This window comes from Necator americanus, chromosome X, assembly GCF_031761385.1.
Source record: "Necator americanus strain Aroian chromosome X, whole genome shotgun sequence".
In the NCBI taxonomy this organism is placed as follows: Eukaryota; Metazoa; Nematoda; class Chromadorea; order Rhabditida; family Ancylostomatidae; genus Necator; species Necator americanus.
Genome location: NC_087376.1, coordinates 24,789,780 through 24,810,166, shown reverse-complemented (window position 1 = coordinate 24,810,166; position 20,387 = coordinate 24,789,780). Strand labels below are relative to the sequence as shown.

The 20,387-nt window shown below is 43.5% G+C and overlaps 9 protein-coding genes across 12 annotated transcripts; 4 read left to right on the top strand and 5 right to left on the bottom strand.

Annotated features, from left to right (window-relative positions):
- Positions 1-2,646: 2,646 nt before the first annotated feature.
- RB195_025344 (uncharacterized protein) lies at positions 2,647-3,846 on the bottom strand (the record flags this gene model as incomplete). The annotated part of the gene is made up of 1 exon (XM_064213445.1): positions 2,647-3,846. One exon carries the CDS (start codon positions 3,844-3,846, stop codon positions 2,647-2,649), a length of 1,200 nt encoding a protein of 399 aa, XP_064069326.1.
- Positions 3,847-4,568: 722 nt separating this feature from the next.
- RB195_025343 (uncharacterized protein) lies at positions 4,569-5,060 on the bottom strand (the record flags this gene model as incomplete). The annotated part of the gene is made up of 1 exon (XM_064213444.1): positions 4,569-5,060. One exon carries the CDS (start codon positions 5,058-5,060, stop codon positions 4,569-4,571), a length of 492 nt encoding a protein of 163 aa, XP_064069325.1.
- Positions 5,061-5,582: 522 nt separating this feature from the next.
- RB195_025342 (uncharacterized protein) lies at positions 5,583-5,993 on the bottom strand (the record flags this gene model as incomplete). The annotated part of the gene is made up of 1 exon (XM_064213443.1): positions 5,583-5,993. One exon carries the CDS (start codon positions 5,991-5,993, stop codon positions 5,583-5,585), a length of 411 nt encoding a protein of 136 aa, XP_064069324.1.
- Positions 5,994-6,636: 643 nt separating this feature from the next.
- RB195_025341 (uncharacterized protein) lies at positions 6,637-7,368 on the bottom strand (the record flags this gene model as incomplete). Its single annotated transcript, XM_064213442.1, has 1 exon — positions 6,637-7,368. The coding sequence occupies one exon, from the start codon at positions 7,366-7,368 to the stop codon at positions 6,637-6,639; it is 732 nt and encodes a 243-aa protein (XP_064069323.1).
- Positions 7,369-7,407: 39 nt separating this feature from the next.
- On the bottom strand, positions 7,408-8,253 carry RB195_025340 (uncharacterized protein; the record flags this gene model as incomplete). Its single annotated transcript, XM_064213441.1, has 1 exon — positions 7,408-8,253. The coding sequence occupies one exon, from the start codon at positions 8,251-8,253 to the stop codon at positions 7,408-7,410; it is 846 nt and encodes a 281-aa protein (XP_064069322.1).
- A 4,493-nt stretch (positions 8,254-12,746) lies between these two features.
- RB195_025339 (uncharacterized protein) lies at positions 12,747-13,706 on the top strand (the record flags this gene model as incomplete). The annotated part of the gene is made up of 1 exon (XM_064213440.1): positions 12,747-13,706. The coding sequence occupies one exon, from the start codon at positions 12,747-12,749 to the stop codon at positions 13,704-13,706; it is 960 nt and encodes a 319-aa protein (XP_064069321.1).
- Positions 13,707-14,148: 442 nt separating this feature from the next.
- Positions 14,149-14,544, top strand: RB195_025338 (uncharacterized protein; the record flags this gene model as incomplete). Its single annotated transcript, XM_064213439.1, has 1 exon — positions 14,149-14,544. One exon carries the CDS (start codon positions 14,149-14,151, stop codon positions 14,542-14,544), a length of 396 nt encoding a protein of 131 aa, XP_064069320.1.
- A 129-nt stretch (positions 14,545-14,673) lies between these two features.
- Positions 14,674-16,806, top strand: RB195_025337 (uncharacterized protein; the record flags this gene model as incomplete). The annotated part of the gene is made up of 1 exon (XM_064213438.1): positions 14,674-16,806. One exon carries the CDS (start codon positions 14,674-14,676, stop codon positions 16,804-16,806), a length of 2,133 nt encoding a protein of 710 aa, XP_064069319.1.
- A 383-nt stretch (positions 16,807-17,189) lies between these two features.
- RB195_025336 (uncharacterized protein) lies at positions 17,190-20,168 on the top strand (the record flags this gene model as incomplete). Of its 4 annotated transcripts, XM_064213437.1 has the most annotated exons (2): positions 17,190-18,881; positions 18,978-20,168. In XM_064213437.1, 2 exons carry the CDS (start codon positions 17,190-17,192, stop codon positions 20,166-20,168), a joined length of 2,883 nt encoding a protein of 960 aa, XP_064069315.1. The 4 variants fall into 4 exon arrangements, with proteins under 4 accessions (XP_064069315.1, XP_064069318.1, XP_064069316.1 ...); XM_064213435.1 differs by lacking the exon at positions 18,978-20,168 and having other exon boundaries at positions 17,190-18,935; XM_064213434.1 differs by lacking the exon at positions 17,190-18,881 and having other exon boundaries at positions 19,023-20,168.
- Positions 20,169-20,387: the final 219 nt, after the last annotated feature.

Below are 20,387 nucleotides of genomic sequence, written 5' to 3'. Positions count from 1 at the left end.
TATATAATAACGAGCTTAGTCCATGTGTGTATGTGTGTGTGTGTGTTTGTCTGTGTGTCGCGAAATTCGAAAATGGGGGTGCCACGGGTCCACACCCGGCGTCGGATTGGTGCGCTCGGGTCAAATAGCTATAAAATGGGTTGCGACGGGTTCCGCGGTGTCGGATTGGCGCGCCGGTGCCAGATAGCTATGGAAGAGGGTGCGACGGGTCCACCGGCGTCGGATTGGTGTGCCGGCGCCAGATACCTATGGAAGTGGGTGCGACGGGTCTACCGGCGCCAGATACCTATGGAAGTGGGTGCGACGGGTCTACCGGCGCCAGATACCTATGGAAAAGGGTGCAACGGGTCCACCGGTGCCAGATACCTATAGAAGGGGGTGCGAGGAGTCCAACGTCGCCAGATTGCTATAATATGGGGTGTGACGGATCCACCGGCGTCGGTGGACCCGGTCATTGATGAGCAATAACTTAGTGTGCACGACGCAAAAGATACATGGTTGCAGCCGTTTCATGGCCGTAACCACTTGGCGCTTTGCTCTTCAAATTTATTACTTCTCCGTGTGCCTATTTTCTTTTTCTTTCGCCTCAAGTTTGTAGCTTGCCGTTTTCAGAAAGTGGAAACACGCATGCAAATGACTGCTTAAATAGTAGCAAGATGTTTATGTGATCTGACGTGCAACGTTATCTTTATCAGTAGGATGATGTCGTTCACGTCATTTAATGTTAAATCATCATTCTGTGATAACTATTGGGAGAAATCAGGAGGAATACCCCTATTTCGAGTAATGCTTTCAAATTGTATCTATATTATTCTGGCATCGAAGGAGTGTTTGTAGCTGATGGCCGAATATTCTCCAAATGTAGAATTGACGCGTTTAGAAGGAAAACTCCGTAATCTTTCGCCTTAATTTATAATATAAAGAAGAGAAGGAAAGCGTTGTTAAAAAAACACAAATCTAATTTTACAGAAAACACCACTACTATTAACTTTCATTGATCAGTAAAGGGGAGCGAAACTAAAATCACCGAAAGTCTGAAGTCCGGCTTTAGCCGGACATTCAGACTGGTTTTCTAATAAAGCGGGCACAGACAAAACATATAGCGTGCATATTCAGAACAAAGTCTAAAGGACTGTATTACTCATAACTGCTATTCTAGAATGTTCAAAACTTCAGACATTGATTAAGCTTAATCTATATCTTCGATGACACTCCCACTTGGGAGAAGAATTATCGTGTTTCCTTGATTAAAACAGATTTAGCTTTTTTTGCGAAGGCTACGGATCATTTGCGTCACAAGAGGAACAAAGAGGATCACTAATACAGTGGTCTTCCAATTCGTTATGGTCGTCCAGATGTTTTTGCAAAGTTGCTGGAGATTGAGTTTCGGATTCCATGGGAGGGTGAGACGGATCCAGTGTCTTTGGATTGCGTGTGTTTTGCTTTTGAAATGTCGTTGTGAAGGCATGGTTGATGACATGACGAAGTTGGCATGATGAAGCTCAGTTCGCCGTGTAGGGAGGTGGATTCTCCCGCCGGACACTTGACGCTGCAATTCGTATCGATAGTTGCTTTCTGGAAATGGAATGTTAACGTCGTCGCGTGTCCTTCTGGCTTGCAAATCGTTAATTGGGTTTGACAGTTGCACGTGATTTCTGATGTTTCTTCACCGTGCACGCATTGCGGGATCGTTTTGAATAGATTTGTAGATGGTTGATGGTTATCTGAACAGATATGCTTGTTCCTGATGACGTTTTCGCAATGAACTCGTTTCCTTCTTTGAGGAGAATGATGTTGTCACGAGCGAATGGGAGCACACGTGAATTATTTTTGAAGAATGTCTCGATATTTCCGGAGGGGCATTCGCAACTAGCGTCATATACTGTCGTCGAGCACTTGCACGCCAATTAAGAGCATTTGCACTTATTGAATTCTTGTACGTCATTCCATGTGTTGCACTGTAGTTGTCCTACTGATCGTGGCAGTAGTAGTCCAGCTGGTGAAGGATCGATTTCAGTATTTTTTCGTTGCTTTTTTTTTTTGCTGATGAAGAAACTGGACAATATTGGGAAACTTGGAGTGGTGATTGCGGTCAAAGCGAGTTGGATCTGGTTCCACCTGTAGGGGATAGCGGGATTCAGAACAAAGTTATGATGCTTCTGTTCTTGAAGGGTGTTGATGGAGATTGTTCCGTGTGCTGTCAGCGGCCATGATGGACAGTTGAATACTCGGTAGATAATCGATGATTCAGGTTCTGCGTAATTGTGGTAGAAGATGCAAGTTTCTCTGCATCGAAAGCACCAGTCACACCACATGCATTTGCAGCTTGGTGAACACTAAGTGAAACCCGGTCTTTGGTTCGCGTTTCGGCTGAGTTCCGGAATTTTCGATGATGATGTCTTTATTTCTTTGCATGTTTCTCCTCTGCAACTGTGTGTGTTCCAGCATTGATGGTTCGATTCCATGTGGAAGGAATCGAACCATCAATGGAAAGATAGTTCCCGCTGGTTGGTTGTTTGAGTCTCGGAGAAGAAGACAAGATTCCTGTCCGATTGAAAATGGAGTGTGACGGCTTGATCAACTATGCATGTTTCCGTAGTCCCGTCGAATTCGCAGCTGTTGGATGTGTTCGTGACGCTGACAACGTCAGAACAAGGTAGTGCTGGCTGCAGTGACGTTTTGAGTGCAAGGGTGAGTGGAAGGGTCCGTGCGAACTTCTGTGTTCTTCTTTTGGAGTTTGACGGAAATTGTGGAAGAGTGTATTTCCGACGACGGTTTCCTATCCGTTGGGTGATGGATGAGATCATCTTTTTCAGTAAACGGAGAAGCTTGGTGGTTAGCCACCAAAAGCAGACAAAAAAGAGTGATAGCAATCTGCAGAAGATTAGTATCAGCAACGATGCTGCTGTTGCTGTGATTACGTCGGTCATGCTCCAGCATTGCATGTTGTAAACGTTTCATTGTTCGAGATCTGTCTTCAAACTCGTTTCCTTGATGATCGAAGCAGTAGTAGTCGTCCTTGTGTAGAAACTCGGCCGTCCTCACGTGGAGGTCTGGGACGAGGATGAGAGTACTGTCGTATAACTCGATTTGATAGAATGCTCCTATTTTTCTTTCCTTTGAGCAGTGTTCGGCTTGTGTGAATGAACAGACTCGATGCGGGATGAAATGAGCGATGGCGAATGGAGTGTTTTTGAATGTCGAATTTTTGGCAAGTCTTCCATTGTAGGCACTGCAGGATGTTGTCCAGGAGGGGCACGGGCACTTGCTTCCACAGAATCCTGTATTTGGCATTTTGGGCACTGGACTTCGAATGTGTCCAAGAGGACACATTAATGGTAGCCAGCAAAATGATGGTTTCCTGTCCTTTGTTATTGAAGTGGTTACGGCGATTCCTTGAGATATGCATTGATCTGCGTAGATGATGGTGTTGATTGTCTGCGGTCGCGATGCACATTTGGTGTTTGGTGGGGTGTATGACGTGATGTCGGCAGAAGCTGTGCTTAGCAGAAGTTGGATGATTGTCAGGAATGCGGAAGAGGCGCTTCTCTTAAGGCTTTGCGTGATCATCGGATGAAGTCTTTGTGGCTTTCTTGCTCTTTTTTCATCAGTAGACGTTGGATGTCCCGTGGTGTTCTCAGTGATATGTTCCGAGACTTTTGTCTTCGATGACGGTAATTCTAGTGGGTACAAGAGGTTGAATGGTCGCGTTATCGTTTGTCCATTTGGGAGTTTCAATGTGGCGCAGTAGTGTGAGCGGTCGACAGTCCTTGCAAGTTTCCACTGTCCGCGTGGTTTTGTCGAATCATTGTAAACGGCGTGGTAGAATGATTGGATTGTTTGCATCGAATGACAGCGCTGAGTTCGAAATTCGTCCTTTCGATCTCCAAAGTTGTGTTTCGTTCTCGAAGTATGCGTGGAGGTTTTGTTTCTGGCCTTCCGATATGGGATTGAGAGATTGTGCCTGTCGGAATAGCGTCTGTGTCGCTATTTTTTGTACTCCGGCTTATTGAGATGCATTCGTTTCTTTTCGGCTATCCGAAGTTTGATGTTGAAGATGAAGGTAAGGATAGTTATCATCACTCGCAAGAGTTTTCTCCATGTACTGACGTTGGTAGCTTTTATGATGGTTTCTGTTTCATCAAAACATTCGGAATTCTTAGTATTGGTCTTGATGGCACAGTTGATGGTTTCATTGATCGAATCGTCCTCGCTTTTGTCTTCAGGCCATTGTTGTTCATTTAGTTTCAGAGAGAAGGGTCCGTTCTACCATTGATCGTTTTCGAGCAGTTCTTCAATGGATGTTCCTCTACTTCCGATGTCGGCTGGATTGGAACTGGAAGGTACATGTCGTAATATGGCGTCTGCAGCATTCAATTTGATGGTTTTTACCCTGTTTGCTATGAATATGGGCAATCTTGTTGTCGTTTTGACCAACTGAAGAACAGCCTTGGAGTCAGACCATAGATATTGTTGATCGAGTTGGATATTCATTTCCTTCGTGACGTGCTTCATTAGTGTGGATCCCAATGTGAGTGGTGAGTTCGAGTCGAAGGATTGTGATTGCACTATGTAGCGGAGATAGTCGTATTCTTACCATAAGGAGTTTGATATCTGCTCCTTTGTCGGTTGTTGATCGTAGGTAGGCGACAGTGCAATAGGCGGCTTGTGAAGCGTCCGTGAAGATGTGTAGTTGGGATGAGATCCGGCGCTTTGAAGCTGTGAGGAGTCGTCGTGGTATTTCGAGGAATAAGGTCGTCCATGAACTGGTAATGTCGTTCCACTGTTGTTGACTGTGAGAAGGCAAAATTTGATCCCATTGCAAGTTGTCTTTCCATAAGCTCTGAAGGAAGATCTTCGCTTTCACGGTGACTGGAGAGATGACGCCCAAGGGGGAAGATGGATGCAACTATTTTCAACACGTGACGCTTTGTCGGATGTGATACTTGTTCTTGAACTGAAGGTAGGCAGATGGGTGTCGGTTGTTGTGCTCCACTGGATGCCGAGAATTTTCTCAGTTTTGTCCATTGGTGTAGTTTCGTGGGAGTCGATGGTGTCATTCACTTGTTCATCAGAACTTGTCCACTCTCGAACATTCATTCCTGCCAACATGAAGAGTCCTTTTGTTTGGAAGTATTTCTGTTCCGCGTTTTCTCTGGTATCCGCTCATAAGAGATATTGTCCACGTAACAAGACGTTAGTATTTCGTGGGCGAGGGGGGTGGCTGTCTTCGTGAGGTGGATATGTATCGTAGCCGCTAGTAAAAAGGGGCTACAGATCAGTCCAAAAGGAATGCGCTTGAAGTAGAAAGTGGTCACGTTATCTTGAGATGAAGGTTTTCGGTGATCTTTGAGCCACAAAAACTTCGTGAAGGGTCGATCGCAGTCTTCCAATCCTACCATTTGATAAGCTTTTTCGATGTCTCCTATGAGGAGTATCGTTGCGAGTCGTACTCTCAATAGAATGCCACTTAAATCGGAAAGTAGTACCGGTCCACGAAGCAAGCAGTCGTTCAAGCTTGATGATCCATTCACTTTCGCGCTGCCATTGTATACGAGCCGTATCTTCGTTGTCTTTTCCGATTAGTTGATCACAGCGTGATGAGAGAGGAAGGTTCCTGTCGTGTAGAGTTGTGATGGAGGGACTTCGCTGATGATACCTCGTTTCACTTGATCTTGAATTGTGTCGTCGTGTTTCTGAAGGTGTCCAGGATGTTTGGAAAGTGTTCTCCAATTCGATCGTAGACAGGATAGACTGTGTTGGAAGTTTTCCGGAGCTCCATGTGGTTCGCTTCTGAATGGAAGTCGCGTGTAGTAACGACATTCGTTTTCGTCGTAACGCGTCGTCTTGTTGAAAAAATCAAGACAAGTGATGTCTTCTTTAGAATTCGCTTCGTTTGGAGTTCCGAGTGACTCACAGGTCCAGAATCGTTCAAATAACTCGTCGAGGTTACCCTTGTTGAATGGATGATCAGCATCTTCTTGGACTGCCATATTTTTATTAGGCTTAGGCTTGTTATACGAGTCGTTATTTTCTTTCCTGTTATTACTTTTCCTAACCGCGTATTGAGAAGATAGTATCCGTTGGGAAGCGTTGTGGAGTAAAATTGTGATGAGAGAACAAGTTGTCAAAAGTGGTCTGCACCGATTAGGATGCTTGTTTGCACTGGCTCCGTGGGTATTGGTAGTTCACTTGAGTGGTCCGAAAGTGTGAATTGAAGAGTGCAAGCAGATCCTTGGTGAGCATTGGAAGTGATTGAACCTTCAATGAATACGTTTTGTCTGGTAGTAACAAACTTACTTCGTGCAGCTTAGAGAGCATTGATTTTGGCTGTGCTGATCCGAATGTATGCAGAGTGATTTGATCGTCCGTGATGTGGTTGAGTTAGAGACGCTCGGCAATGGTTGTCGTAATATACGAGTGGGGCGAGCCGCTGTCGAAGAAGGCAACCGTGTTAGCTTGCTTTGATTCATCCTCAAGGTTCACGAGAGTGACGTTTGCGCCTATCAGAAGCACGTGGTCGTTGTTTTCTCGCTGCTCGTTTCCAGCTTTATTGTAGTGGGCTTTAGAGGTGGAATGAGTCACAGCAGTGTAGGATGTTTCTTCGTGGATAGTCATGTTGTTTCCATCGTCATCTTAACTCGGACTCCTAGCTTTCGAGATGTTTTCCGAAAAATTGACGTGTTGTGAACTATTGCGATGTTGGGTGGAGCGTTTATCTTCTCGCAAGCGATTATTGTTCTCTCTTAAAGAGAATTCTTGCGGTCTTCTAGGGAGAGATAATGTTTGGTTGATGGGTTGCGTGTTGCTTGCCTGTGGAGTTTTTCTGAAGTTCTTTACTTTGAAACAAAGTGCAGGGTGATGGTGATAGTTGCACGTATGACAAGGTGGACGTTTGCATGACGTTGTTCGGTGATCTCCTCGTAGACCCTTGAGGCATAGCTTGTTGTCTTTGGTACGGTTTCTTCTTTTTTCTGTCGTGCTAAAGGTGCGGCACTTATATGCATTGTAATTGCTTCTTTTGCAGAATGGACATCTTGTCGTCGGCATACGTGGAGCAATGGAAGAGGGTGCGTGACGTCTTTCCACGCTTTTCCATGGAGTTGGACGTCCTTGCTTTTCCAAAACATGATAGGTGGCATAACTTGAATTTGTAGATTGCTCGACCTGACGCAAGGTTGATTCCTTTTTGACAATGTCGGAGAGGAGAGTCATGAGCTCATTTGGTGTCAGATTTTTCTGACCGCCCGTTTTGTCGTAGATTCGCGCTTTTGCGAATCCTGGCAATTTGTTGTAGAGAAGAGCTCCGAGTCCATATTCCGGTGATCCAGGAGTGATGGAGGTGTACTGCCTTACGAGTCGCAACATTCTGAGGTAGAGGTCCTGTAATTGCTTCCCTTCTGAATCTCAGGATGCGAGATTTGACAGTTGAGTGTAGATGAGATGACGAATCGTAGACGGATTGTACGTCATGTGAAGAATGTCGACTGCCGTGATGTATTCTTCATCCGTGATTGGTAGACTTTCGATGCATTCTAGAGCACGTTCTCGTAAGCAACTTTTGAATAGCGAGAACTTTGTGGCACCAGAAAGTGACATTTTGGAATGGACGAGGGAATGGAATCGCGACCAAAACTCGGGAAATTCGATGAGGCTCCCAGAAAAGGATGGGAGATCCACTCGCCAAATTAGTGATGCATCGAAATAGTTAAGATGAGCCTTTTCGCGAGAGACTGCTTGATGCCGCGAAGAGAGGAAATCATTCTGATTTTGAAGAACATACGTTGGTGCTCTATTCGTGTGCAAATCATCTGCTCGTTGAACGTTTTCGTCTCGATTTTGCTGCAGTAGGTAGTCGTCTCGTTTGAACTCGTGGCTGATTCCTCGTTTCTCTAGGGCTTCGAGTATGAGAGCATAGTTAGCGTCGATTTGTTCGAGGATTTTGATAGCGTCGCTGAGTTCGATTCTGTAATCTCCGTATTTTTCGATGAAGTCGTTGAAAATTTTTACCTCATCGATGTTTTCGGCTATGAGTTTGCTCCAAATCTCGTTGAGATTCTCCAGTTTGTTGAGCTTTGTGAGGATTGTCTCTCGATGGGCGTGCAGGGCTTCCATGTAGTCGAAGACTGAGTTATTGGTACTTGCGGCGAGGAAATTAGGAATGTTAACGTGCTGGTCTTCCTCGCAATTTTTGACAGCGTTCGCAAGTTGCTTGCGAAGTGCTCCGATTCGATGTCGTAGCTGAGCACTCATCGTGTCGATTTCGAGTTTTCGGAGATGACGATGTAGATAAGGTATTAAGGGTAAGTCGAAACGTCGGTGATGACGAGGTGAACGGGGTATTGACGATCAGTCCAAGCGTCAGAGATGCGGAGCGGAAAAACGTTAGATGGGCCGAGTTCAGGCGAGGCGTTTCGCGGGTGCTGTGGTCGCCATGTCGAGAAGCGTCGATTCCAAAGTCTTTTGTTAGGGCGAACCCCTTATTGCTAGATCGACATGCTTATATATGAAGCAATTCCAGAGGAAAATGTCGAGAATTTTCTAATAAAACGAGCACAGACAAAACATAGCGTTCATATTCAGAACAAAGACATCTAAAGGACTGCATTACTCACGACTGTTATTTTAGATTGTTCAAAACTTCAGGCATTGATTAAGCTTAATTTACATCTTCGATGACAGCTGTTGTTAATAATAATATTAATATTTCAACTCTTATTATTGTTTTTAATCTTCTTGCACCCGAGGGTTCCATTTTATTTGAGATTTGTGAACGCGTGTGTCGCCTTATGACTTGCGGGGGCTAGCGGATGAAACAAGTCAGTGTTTTCGTCCTCCCAGACAACTATGCTACTTAAATTTGGATCCCGGAGGGATAGAAGGCTTGGTTGGCACTGGGTAGACTTGAACCTCCGATTGATCGTGCAACCACAACGGAACCTCTTTGCGACCGCTCTGTACTAATGTGTAGTAATATAAAAATAAGTACTAATGCGTAGTAATATAAAAATAAGTGGTCCACTCCGCCGATATCATTTCTCGCTACCACAAATTCGCTTCTCTTAATGGATCCTGCAACTTTGCTCTCCTCCAGTTCTTGTTCATACTAGTTTCAATCCTGATCGACTCCCATACTATTTCCCTCTTCTCCCTCATTTAACGGGCACTCATCCTCTGTTCTTACCTTTTCTGGCTTTTGGAAGCACTGCAACCTACGATTGATGATTTTTGCTGTTTTTTTTTTCTTCCTTCTACTTTTGCTTCGTGAGGTAGTTCTCTTTCTGAGAATTATTTTATGTGCTATGGCGCAATTTATTGACAATGTTAACCATCATTCATCAATGATTTTGATCACATTTTTTTCGTCGTAAACCACGTGATACAGTCTGCTGTAGGACTCAAACACGCAACGAATACCAAACTCAAAAAAAAATTGAAAAAAAGACTGGATAGCACCAGCTGCGCATTGCTGTGATGATTGCAATGCTGTTTTTATATCATTCCACACTCGATGACTTCCCTATGTTGTCATTTTCACTCCAGCTGCTTATTTATCATATTTAAAAAAATTTCCGCGTTTCAAGTGAAACAAATGTTTTCTTCGGAAAATGTATTGGGGAAAGAATAGTGGATTAGTTGTAATATAATTCGGATCTCGGATCAGTTGAAACATACGCCGTATTGAACGTCACAAAATATTAACGTACTTTTACAGATTTCATCGAGTCTGCATGCAAGTAAATACGCGAGAGGATACCATATCAGCGAAGAAAGAAGAAACAATTGTATCAAATAAGACTCGAAGAAAATAATTGCTAGCAATTCTGACTACTCAGAAGGGTCAAATCTTTCAGTGTTCGTCCACTAATTAGAATAGAACCGGGAGAAAAAATCGGAACACTACCTCTTTTTATCACTGTAAATAATTCCATGTGTGTTTACCTTGAACCAAATTTTTTAGTACAATGCACATTTCAGAACATACACTGAAAAGCAGCTTTTTTCTGCAAAGAAAAAAATCTCAAAAAAATTTGTACCTGCTTTGAGACGCTGGTGGATTCAGGGGATGGACACCCTGTTGCTGCTTCGCTAGGATCGCAACATAATTCTGCTGGACCCTGCACGTCGGTCCGGGCAAAAGCTTGAAATCAAGAGACGGAAGGTGCCAGGGAGGCGTTTTGGAGTTGCCTCCAGCAAATCAGCTCCAGCTGTCCACTCCTTCAGGACCAAACGTTCTAAAAAAAAATTTGTGGGACTAGAGGTCTGTAATCTGCCCATGGGTTTTAAAATAATATCCAATGTACAGCAGTAAGAAAGCGTCTCCTGATCTCGGAGGAAAGCTTGATACATTAGCCCTAGGAAGGATGGGGTTGCAGGAGTCATCTAGGGTAAAAAAAAGGAATAGGATGACGATCTGCACATACAACGCACGTACACTGACATCGAAAGCGGCCACTAAAGGCGCTTGCTTCGGAAGCGCCACCCATTTAACACTCTATATTACAAAGGAGAAGAACTGCTCTTCGGAACACGCGACAGTAGAGGAGTTGGTGATGTTGGTGTCCTCGTCAAGGCGAGCCACGAACATAGATCCTTTCGAACAACTAACGACCCGAATCTGACGTTTACGGAAGACATGATGTGGTTCAACGCCAGCTTTGACTCATCAGCAGGTCCGTCGATTACTCCAACATCAAGTTACCAAGAGAGGGAAGTCGAGCAATCTAGATCTGGAGAAGTTCTATAGACAAGATTGTACCATCTACAAGGTCATAGTTGGCGATTTTAACGCCAAAAATTGACCTCAGAAGAACGTCTGAAGAACTTCACAATGGGACCCACGGCCTACAATGGAATGAACAGGTGAGAGGCTCTCCGAATTCATCATGACGATAAAGACCATCCATGGGAACTCGCAATTCCAGAAGCCCTCCACTCTATGATGGACGTGGGAGTCACCCGGTGGAGGGTACCGTAATGAAATAGACCGCATTATCGTCAGTAAAAGTTTCTGCCTGACGGACGTCGCTGTTGTGCCAAAGTTCCATACGGGATCAGACTATCGCCTCCTCCGAGAAAGATTTTCCTTCATAAGGAGAGCAGATAAAACCTCCAAGTTCAGAGGGAGAAATCCCAGAACTATCACTAACAGTTATCTCTTCGTAACGTTAGTCGGCTTTTGGAAAGATTTTGCAATAGACAACATCGAATGTAACCGAAGAAAGAAAGCAAAGTAAGGAATATAACCGGCTCGTTAAACACCTTCACGACTGCACGCAGAAGGCTGAGAGCCTTAAAACCACCAAGAGGCGCCTGTCTCTTGAAACTCTTGAGGTGATTCCCCGCGTGAGGCAGCACGAGTCGCAGGAAACCAAGAACTCACGTCCGAGCTCGCAAGGCTTTGCAGAGGGGCGATAAAGGAAAAACTTAAAGAGAGAAGAGCAGAAGTGCTGGCTGAAGCTGCAATGCCGGGAAAAAGCATCAGCTATGCCTTTCGAGACTTAGCCAATCGCAAGACGGGGATGACTGCTCTTCCTAACCCAAAGGGGAATGGAGAAAATCATCTATGACTTCTATTCTGATCTCTTTGACGGCCATGTCCACTTGCCTTCTCACCATCTGAGGGAAGATGGAGATGTCATTCCAGAGGTTTTCCCTTCCGAAATACGACATTCTATCATGTCGGTAGGAAACGATCACGAGAATAAGACCAGAATACCTGAAGAAGCTTCCGCCAGTACTCATCAACACCCTGGGGAGGCTCTTTACACGTTATCTGTCAGAATGCAAGGTTCCTAAATAGTGGAAGAGCGAGACCGTGTTGTTTTATAAAAAGGGAAATCCACACGACATCGGCAACTATCGCTCAATCTGCTTACTGTCCGTATCACTAAGGTGATAGACAGTAAAGAGAGGATTACGGTAACTATATAGTGACTTATGCTGCAAATGTCTATGAATAACACTCATGAACACGTGTTAAGTGCGAATACAAACTATCGCTTAGATAAAGACGCAGCTGCAACACCAGCTGCATGGTCTAGTATATATATATATATATATATATATATATATATATATATATATATATATATATATATATATATATATATATATAGTGACGCACATGGGCAGAAATCAGTTTGTTGGTGCCCCGCGCGGAGTCAAAGTTCCTTTGTCTCCGTCGCATTCCTCTGAAGTGCATTAATACATCTTTGCTCATATACATTTGTACATTATTTGCCGTACATCTTCGTCCATATAGATTTGTGCATTATTTGCAGGATATCTCTATTCATATACATCGTGCATCATTTTATATTATGTCGTCACCTAATCAGTTCTTCGTTGTTGTAACATTCACTTCTTAAATCACATAGCTTTAGCCATGAGTCGTGTCTTATATTCGTAGCAATTGTTTGAAATAAAGTTTAATTACCCAAGTTTGAGATACCGCGTGGCAAACAAACATTCTACGTTGGACTACACCACATGGTGCATCGGCACTAAAGAAAAACCGAGCCGTATTCACTACTAAACCAACGACAACAACCTCTTCAGTGCACAATAACGCTTCGCTTCTTATTTGGCATATTGGATCTCATACTCGGTGCATATACTCTATCTCATTTCTGTGCTCATCAACCTATTACTTCGCTCACGATCTACGAGAGGCCTTTCCTCATTGTGAAGCTACAAAAAAAAATCAATTGTGATCATCCTTCCCCATTCTTCAATTTGTAAACATGGCAACGTCGCTAAAAACATGGAAAAGGGTTTTGGCGCGACATACCAACACTCTCTTGCAACTCTTAACCCAGTATACGCCTTTGGGAGATGAGACAATGCTCAGTGATGAATCACTTGGCAGTGATGCGCTCACCCAAATAAAAAAGGCTGAAATACAAATAAAACCAACACAAGTTGCGCTTGAAAAGGCGCTTTATGCCTTTACTGAAGCAGTCGATAACCTTGAAAATCCCCTCACAGACGAGGAGGATAAGAAAGTCTCCGAGTACATGGACAAAGCTCAAGAAACTATTTCCGAAACAGAAAGCCTACTTACAAGAATGGAGATAAGTAAACAATTGATTTCAGCTCATGGCCACACCAATCCTCAAGGATCCAGAGCAGTGCCAAAAACTGTAGCTAATGCAAATCTGGCGGCAAGATTTGAACTTCCAAAAATACCAATACCAGAATTTACTGGTAAAAGTTGGCAATGGGATAATTTTTGGGAGCTTTTCAACGCAACAGTGCATTCGTCACCAATTCCAGATCTGCAGAAATTCAATTATCTCCTTAGAGCATTGAAGGGGGAAGCCAAAGAATCTATTGCACGGTTTCAAGTCACCTCTTCTAATTATGCTCTAGCAGTAGCTTACTTACAAGAAAAATATGGTAACGTGCAGATCATAGTAACGAGTCTGCATCAGAAATTAGAGCAATGGTGCGCTAAAAGCTCCATGCTCAAAGATCAAAGAAAATTGTACGATCAACTCTCCGTAATCACAGCTCAACTTGAGAGGAAAGGCGAATCTCTCGACAGCCCATGGCTCTTATCGAAAATTCTTTCCAAATTTACGGAGACAATACAAAGGAGAGCTCTCAATGAGAAAGTGTCTCTACCTAGAGGGGAGACATGGACTCTTAACAAGCTCATGACATCCCTCGATGTGATCCTAAAACAAGAAGAAAAAAATTGAACGGCAAATGCCAAGAAAATTAGAACAAAGTAGTACCCAAATTAAAGAACGAAAGGAATAAATGTCCAAATTCTCAAACGTTCTCCATTTTGTTTCTACTGCGACAGCAAAGAGCACTGGTCGACAAGATGTACAAAGATAGTCTCACCCAGCGCACGGTTGGAATTTCTTAAAAAGAATCAACGTTGCATAGGCTGTGGCTCGAGAAATCACATCTTCGCCGAATGCAAAGCGAAAGGATGCATAAATTGTGGGAAAAAGCATCATCCCTCTACATGCTTCCGATCGAACACTACTAAACCATCGAATCCGGTAACCGCTATCCATAGGAAAAAAGAAGAAAAGCAAAAAGGATTCACAAACGCGACAAAATTTCACTTGCTACGAAGAAATACAAACATCAGCGGATGAAATTGACAACCACATACCAAACCTTACAGTCATGACAGTAGAAAACAATTCTAAGAAGCGCAATGGAGACATTTTTCTTCTAACAGGAACATTGCGATCAGTACACCTACGTACCCAACAGCATATAACCCTTCAGGTACTGTTGGATACCGGTGCAGACCGATCCTTCATTGACGCAAAAGTGGCCGACGAATTAGGACTGCCGAGTCTAGGAACAACTACCATGAACGTAAAAACGTTCGGGGCGGAACGTCCAGCGAAGACTCAGAGTACTACTACTTACTTACAAGCATGGGACGCTGATGGAGTACAACATCAACTTCGTCTATACACCCAGGATAACCTCACCAAGAATTTCTCGGAAGCAAAACTTGACGAAGAAGATATTCAATTCATTCGTCGCAACCACATACAAACAAGCACATAACACACAGGAATCATCAGCCCACCTCAAATTTTGATCGGCTGCGACCAACTATGGAGTTTTATTAATTTTGAAGCCCCGCAGTTCACACTTCCCTCAGGACTGATCTTAATACCCACACGATTAAGCTACATGGTTTCAAGACAACGATTTCTAAGAAACAGCCAGTACAAGAAACTGCTGAATTCATCAGTTCACACCAGGGAATCCAGTGAGGATTTTGATCCATGGGAGCTCCACTGGAGGAAAGAGTCTCATGAAATGGAAAACGAGTATACAGGACCAGAAAAGGAGGAGAAAGCTAACATCAACGCAAAAGTGCTTGAGGAGTTTAACAGATCCATCGAAAAGAGAGAAAACATCGCTTATTTCGTACGACTTTCATTAAAAAAGGAACATGAACCCTTACCTGACAATAGAGCATTAGCCTACCATCGTCTTCGAAGCATACTTCGCAAGTACGAGAACGAAACGAAACTTCTTCAACAGTATCATGAAGTGTTTCAAGACCAGTTGAAAAAGAACATACGTGAGGAAGTCGATGAAAGTCACGACTCCTTCACCAAAATGAGACATTACTTGTCACATCAACCTGTGATCACACCAGAAAAAGACAACACTAAGTTCAGGGTTGTATTTGATGCATCTGCACATTACAAAAATTCCCCCTCGCTGAACGATGTGGTGCACCAAGGGCCAACAATACTCCCGAAGCTGTATGGAATCCTATTACGATTCAGCACGGACCAATATGTCCTTCTCTCAGACGTCGAAAAGGCGTTTTTGCAAGTGCATCTACATGAGAACGACAGAGACTTAACTAGATGCATGTGGATCAGAGATATCTCCAAACCACTATCAGCAGACAATCTCGTAATCTACAGATTCACAAGAGTTACACTTGGGACCAATTCCTCCCCGTTCCTTCTGAGTGGAACAATCTTTTATCACCTAAACAACTACGTTGAGGACAAGACACTGGCTCAGGAGATCGCCTCGAACCTATATGTAGATAATCTAGTTGTTTCTACATCAACTATCGCTGAAGGAATTCAAAAATACAGAAAGCTTAAAGCGATATTCAATGACATCCCTATGAATTTAAGAGGCTTCCTTGCCAACAGCCCTGAGATCATGAATGCCATACCAAAGGTAGACCGCTCTTCGAATTTATTTCCAAAAAAACTGGGCATTCCTTGGAACTCTCTCACTGACGACTTTAACATAGCGGTCAAGATACCAATGGATAAGTTTGTGAGCAAACGAACAATTGCACAACAGATCGCCTCTGTGTACGATCCATTTGGATGGTTTATATCTATCCTCGTCAAAGCTAAACATTTCCAACAAAAGTTGTGGAAAGAGCATTACGATTGGGATGAACCACTACATGAGCACCATCGAGAGCAATGGATTACCATTGTCAAAACTTTGACCAACTTCCAAAAGCAGGTACCATGGTTAGTCACACAATCGACAACAAGTTATGTCCTAGTAACTTATTCGGATGCAAGTACAACTGCTATGACTGCATGCACATATCTTACCAGCAATAATGATTCCACCTTCCTCATGGCAAAATCAAAGGTAGCAGACAACAAACGTTCCATCACAATACCGAAAATGGAGATGAACGCAGCATCTATTGGAGCAAGGCTCACTCTAAACACTTTCCTCAGTCTTCAGTCTTCACTGACTATTACTGAAGTCATATTTCTAACTGATTCCGAAATTGTCTTGAAGTGGCTGAAGTGCTCACCACGTCGTCTACTTGCAGGGCCTTACATAAAGAACCGAATTCGGGAAGTTCACGAAATTGTTAGAAAAATGGAAGATATGAAAGTCAAAGTGCAATTCGGTTACATTGATACAAAATGGAACCCAGCTGACGTGGGAACACGAGGCACAACAGCTCAAGAACTATATTCCCATATATGGTGGAAAGGCTACTCATTAAAAGATATTCAAAATAATAAGTTTGCATCCGCCTTCTTCAACCTTCCCTCAGAAGAGGGAGAGGACGAGGAAAACGAAAGAGAAGACTCCCAAGAAGACGTTCTTGTTAATGCCGAAACGTCAATTGAGGCAGCTACAGAAATTTTAAATCTAGCCGCGTTCAGTGATAAAATGAAAGCAGTACGGGTTTTGGCATACGCGTTACGATTTATAAGAAGCATCGTTTCGCGACTAACAGAAAAACACCGAAAAAATCTTCAAACTCGACTGCAGTTCGTCAAGGGACCACCATCAAAGAGCATTACTTAACAGTTTCTGAAATTCGGAATGCTCAACAAATCCTGATACGAAACCATCAACTTATTCATATAAATCCACGATACAGGAAAGACCTGACAAAAAGTTTGAACCTAAAAGAAGACGAACACCACTTGCTGCGAGCTTATGGACGCCTCAATAATTCCGATATAAATACGCTGGCCAAAAATCCCCCTGTCAACGTCCCCAACACAGAATTGTGCCGACTGATTGTAGCAGAGGCACATGGACCCTTTCACAACGGCACCAACCACACCATAGCCGAGGTAAGCAAGAATTACTGGATCCCTCGACTCAGAGAGCAAGTAAAGAAGCACATACGAACATGCGTGCCATGCCAAAAGACCAGTAATCTACCTTATAAATACCCAGAAATGACCGATCTGCCCCCACAACGAGTAAAAAGATCACGACCATTCCATCACATAGGGTTGGATTATTTCGGTCCTATATCAGTTTATGAAGGAAATAAGGACCGTGCAGAAGTGTATGGGTGCATTTTTACATGTGCCGTAACGCGACTAATTCACCTTGAAGTCGTCTCAGATGGAACAACCAAAAAATTCATCAACGCATTCCGCCGATTTGTGGCTGGGAGGGGAAAACCGAAATCTGTGACTTGCGACAACGCACCCACCTTTCTGTTGGGTAGCCGCATCATCAATGATAGTCTTGAAAAGATTACAACCGATGAGGAAATCTTACACCATACGAACAATCAGTTGATTGAGTGGAATCACATTACACCTTATTCACCATGGAAAGGTGGCTTTTACGAGCGCCTCATAAAATCAGTGAAGCATGCACTATTCAAAGTCATAGGGAAGCGCATCATAACTAGGGAGCCCTTGTGCACCTTTTTCGCAGAAATCGAAGGGTGCATCAGTAGTAGACCTCTCACCTATCAAGAAAGCGATTTCGACAATAACATATCAACTCTTCGTCCTATAGACTTTCTTCAACGAGACATGTATATCACACTTCCGCTGCGCTTTTCCAACGAAGAACAGGCAGATCCAACATATTTGCCGTCCTCTGAGGCAGCACGTTTGGAAACGCGATTACAGACAGAAAAGGCCTTACAGTCTTCGTACTCATTGACGGAACGCTACTGGAACATATGGAGAACACATTACCTGCCCGCCCTTTATGAGCAACATAGACAAAAAATAAACGATCAACGCGGAAGCACCAAGGCGCCACGTAAAGGAGAAATCGTCCTTTTAAGTGATCCCTGCCAAAAAAGAAATTACTGGAAAATGGCTCGTATAACCAAACTCTTACCAAGCAAGGACGGACCAGTAAGGGAAGTTGAAGTTCTGTGCAACAACAAGTCGCTGCGACATCCCATCAACCACCTGATTCCACTAGAAATCTCAGAGGCCAATTGTGAACTTCAACCTTCGGATGAGATAATAACGCAAACAAGAGAACAACCCTCCACCACCCGATACAACCTTCGTAAAAGGAAGTCCACAGTATCACGACAACATACAAGCAGCGTGCATCAGATTAGATCAGAAAGATCAAAATCGACGTGGTCACCATCAGTCTACTTAAAAATGGCCCTGATTTTAGCCATAATGACAATAACCACAGGAACCAGAGTACTACACGAGACACAAAATAACAACTCCTTTCCCACCCCACGAAACCATTACATTGAATGTAAAACAGAAGGTGTCTACCTTAATGCCCCACAAGCCCAAGAGTACGAATTATGCGTCAACAACTATTGCATCAATGAAAAGACGCCACCAGTGGAGAAACTTCTACACTTACCACCAGAAGAACTAATACATGACTATGAAGCCAACTGGAAAGTACGACAAGGAGATACATACGTAGCATTGGTGACAAAGTGTCCAGCACAATCGTTCTGTACTTCAATCGACTGTACAATCTGTTCCGCTAACATCCTCAACCCAGAATGTTGGCCACTAGCAGCAATAATCGGATTAGGTATATCAGTATACTTGTTCATTGCTTTATGCTACACCATCTGCTTTGTACCAGTTACAATTGGCCCTCCTTGTCGAATCATCATGACAGGAATAGCCACAATGGTATATATGCTAGTCTGGTTCGCCATTGCATGCCTTAGAAAAGCAATAGTCTAAAATTGGCGAAGAACACAACGAAAGCGGCTTAAGATCCTTCAGGCATTGGCCATACTAGGATTAGTTCATGGAACGTCTGCATGCCAAATGGTCAACATATTCTCGCATCATCTTCACAACTGTAGGACTGCAGAGAAGACAATTTGCAACATCGAAATTGCAGCAGTAATCAAGATTAATCCATTCAAAAGGGAAGCTTGTTTAAAACTGCGACGGAACGAAACCACACTGTTAGAAATAAGAGTTTATTGGGAAGGATTACGACTATTGTGTGAACGCGAATCTATAACGTATACTCGTAATGTGCAGCAAAAAGTGATCGACAGTAAAAGGTGCCCACATATGGGTTCGTGTGTTGGTAACAAATGCGCAAATGTGAACGTAACAAGTCTGTTACCGGAATTAGCCGCCGGAAATTCCTATCCTGGCACGACAGGATGCATCGAATCCTGTGGAGGCTGCGACTGCTTCTACTTAAGCTCCGGTTGCCTTTTCTATAGGATCTACGAACTCTTCAGATGCATCAAATGGAAAGAGGATGTGAAAGTTCGTCTGAATATTCACAGTGTTAAAGAAGTAACAAATCAACCCTACGTACTCGCTTTGCGACCAAATATACCAGTGAAAGTTCAAAATATGGAAACAACACTGAGCATCCTCTCAACACCACCACTTCCAGTTCTGGAGCAGGCTTTCATCACTTCGAACAACCAGACAGCAATATGGGACCAAAATATACTGCCAGCTCTCCGTTGTCCATCTCGTAACGATGCTCACTTATTGCAGTGCAATTTGCATCATGAATGCGAATGCACGCCAGCTGAATCTCAAGTGAGATGCAAGTGTAAGGACGATGAAATCGCGACCAATTTCAACAATATCGATAACGTGCTCCCACTAACACGGCAACAAGTGCAACTATCAGATCATCCACAGCACGCAGTCATGGCCAAAGTTGATCAAGATGTTTCCGCTGAAATAATACTGAACATAAAAGACATCTTTGATGACACTGTGATCCAGATAACGGATGACATTTGCACGGTTGAGAATGCGCAACTGATAGGATGCTACTACTGCAGCAATGGAGCTTCAGCGAGGATAAAATGTACCTCGTCATTCAACACTGTCTCCGCAGAAGTTGAATGCGGCACTGACAGTTTCACAGTCCCATGTTTCCCCACAGGACAAATTTCACAACTTAACTTCCTCTGCAGTGCTGCTCGGATCTAAATCCAATGCTCAGTAAAGTGTGGAGAGCACATAAAATACTTCGAAATCACTGGCATCCTGAAATACATACACAACCTACAACGAGGACTCCGACATTATATGACGTCAAGTAACAATCATAAGTCGGATTTCCAGTGGCCAGACATTGGTCACATAATTGATGTCTACATGCAATGGTATAAAACGATCATTATTACTGTAATTACAGTAGCAGGAGCA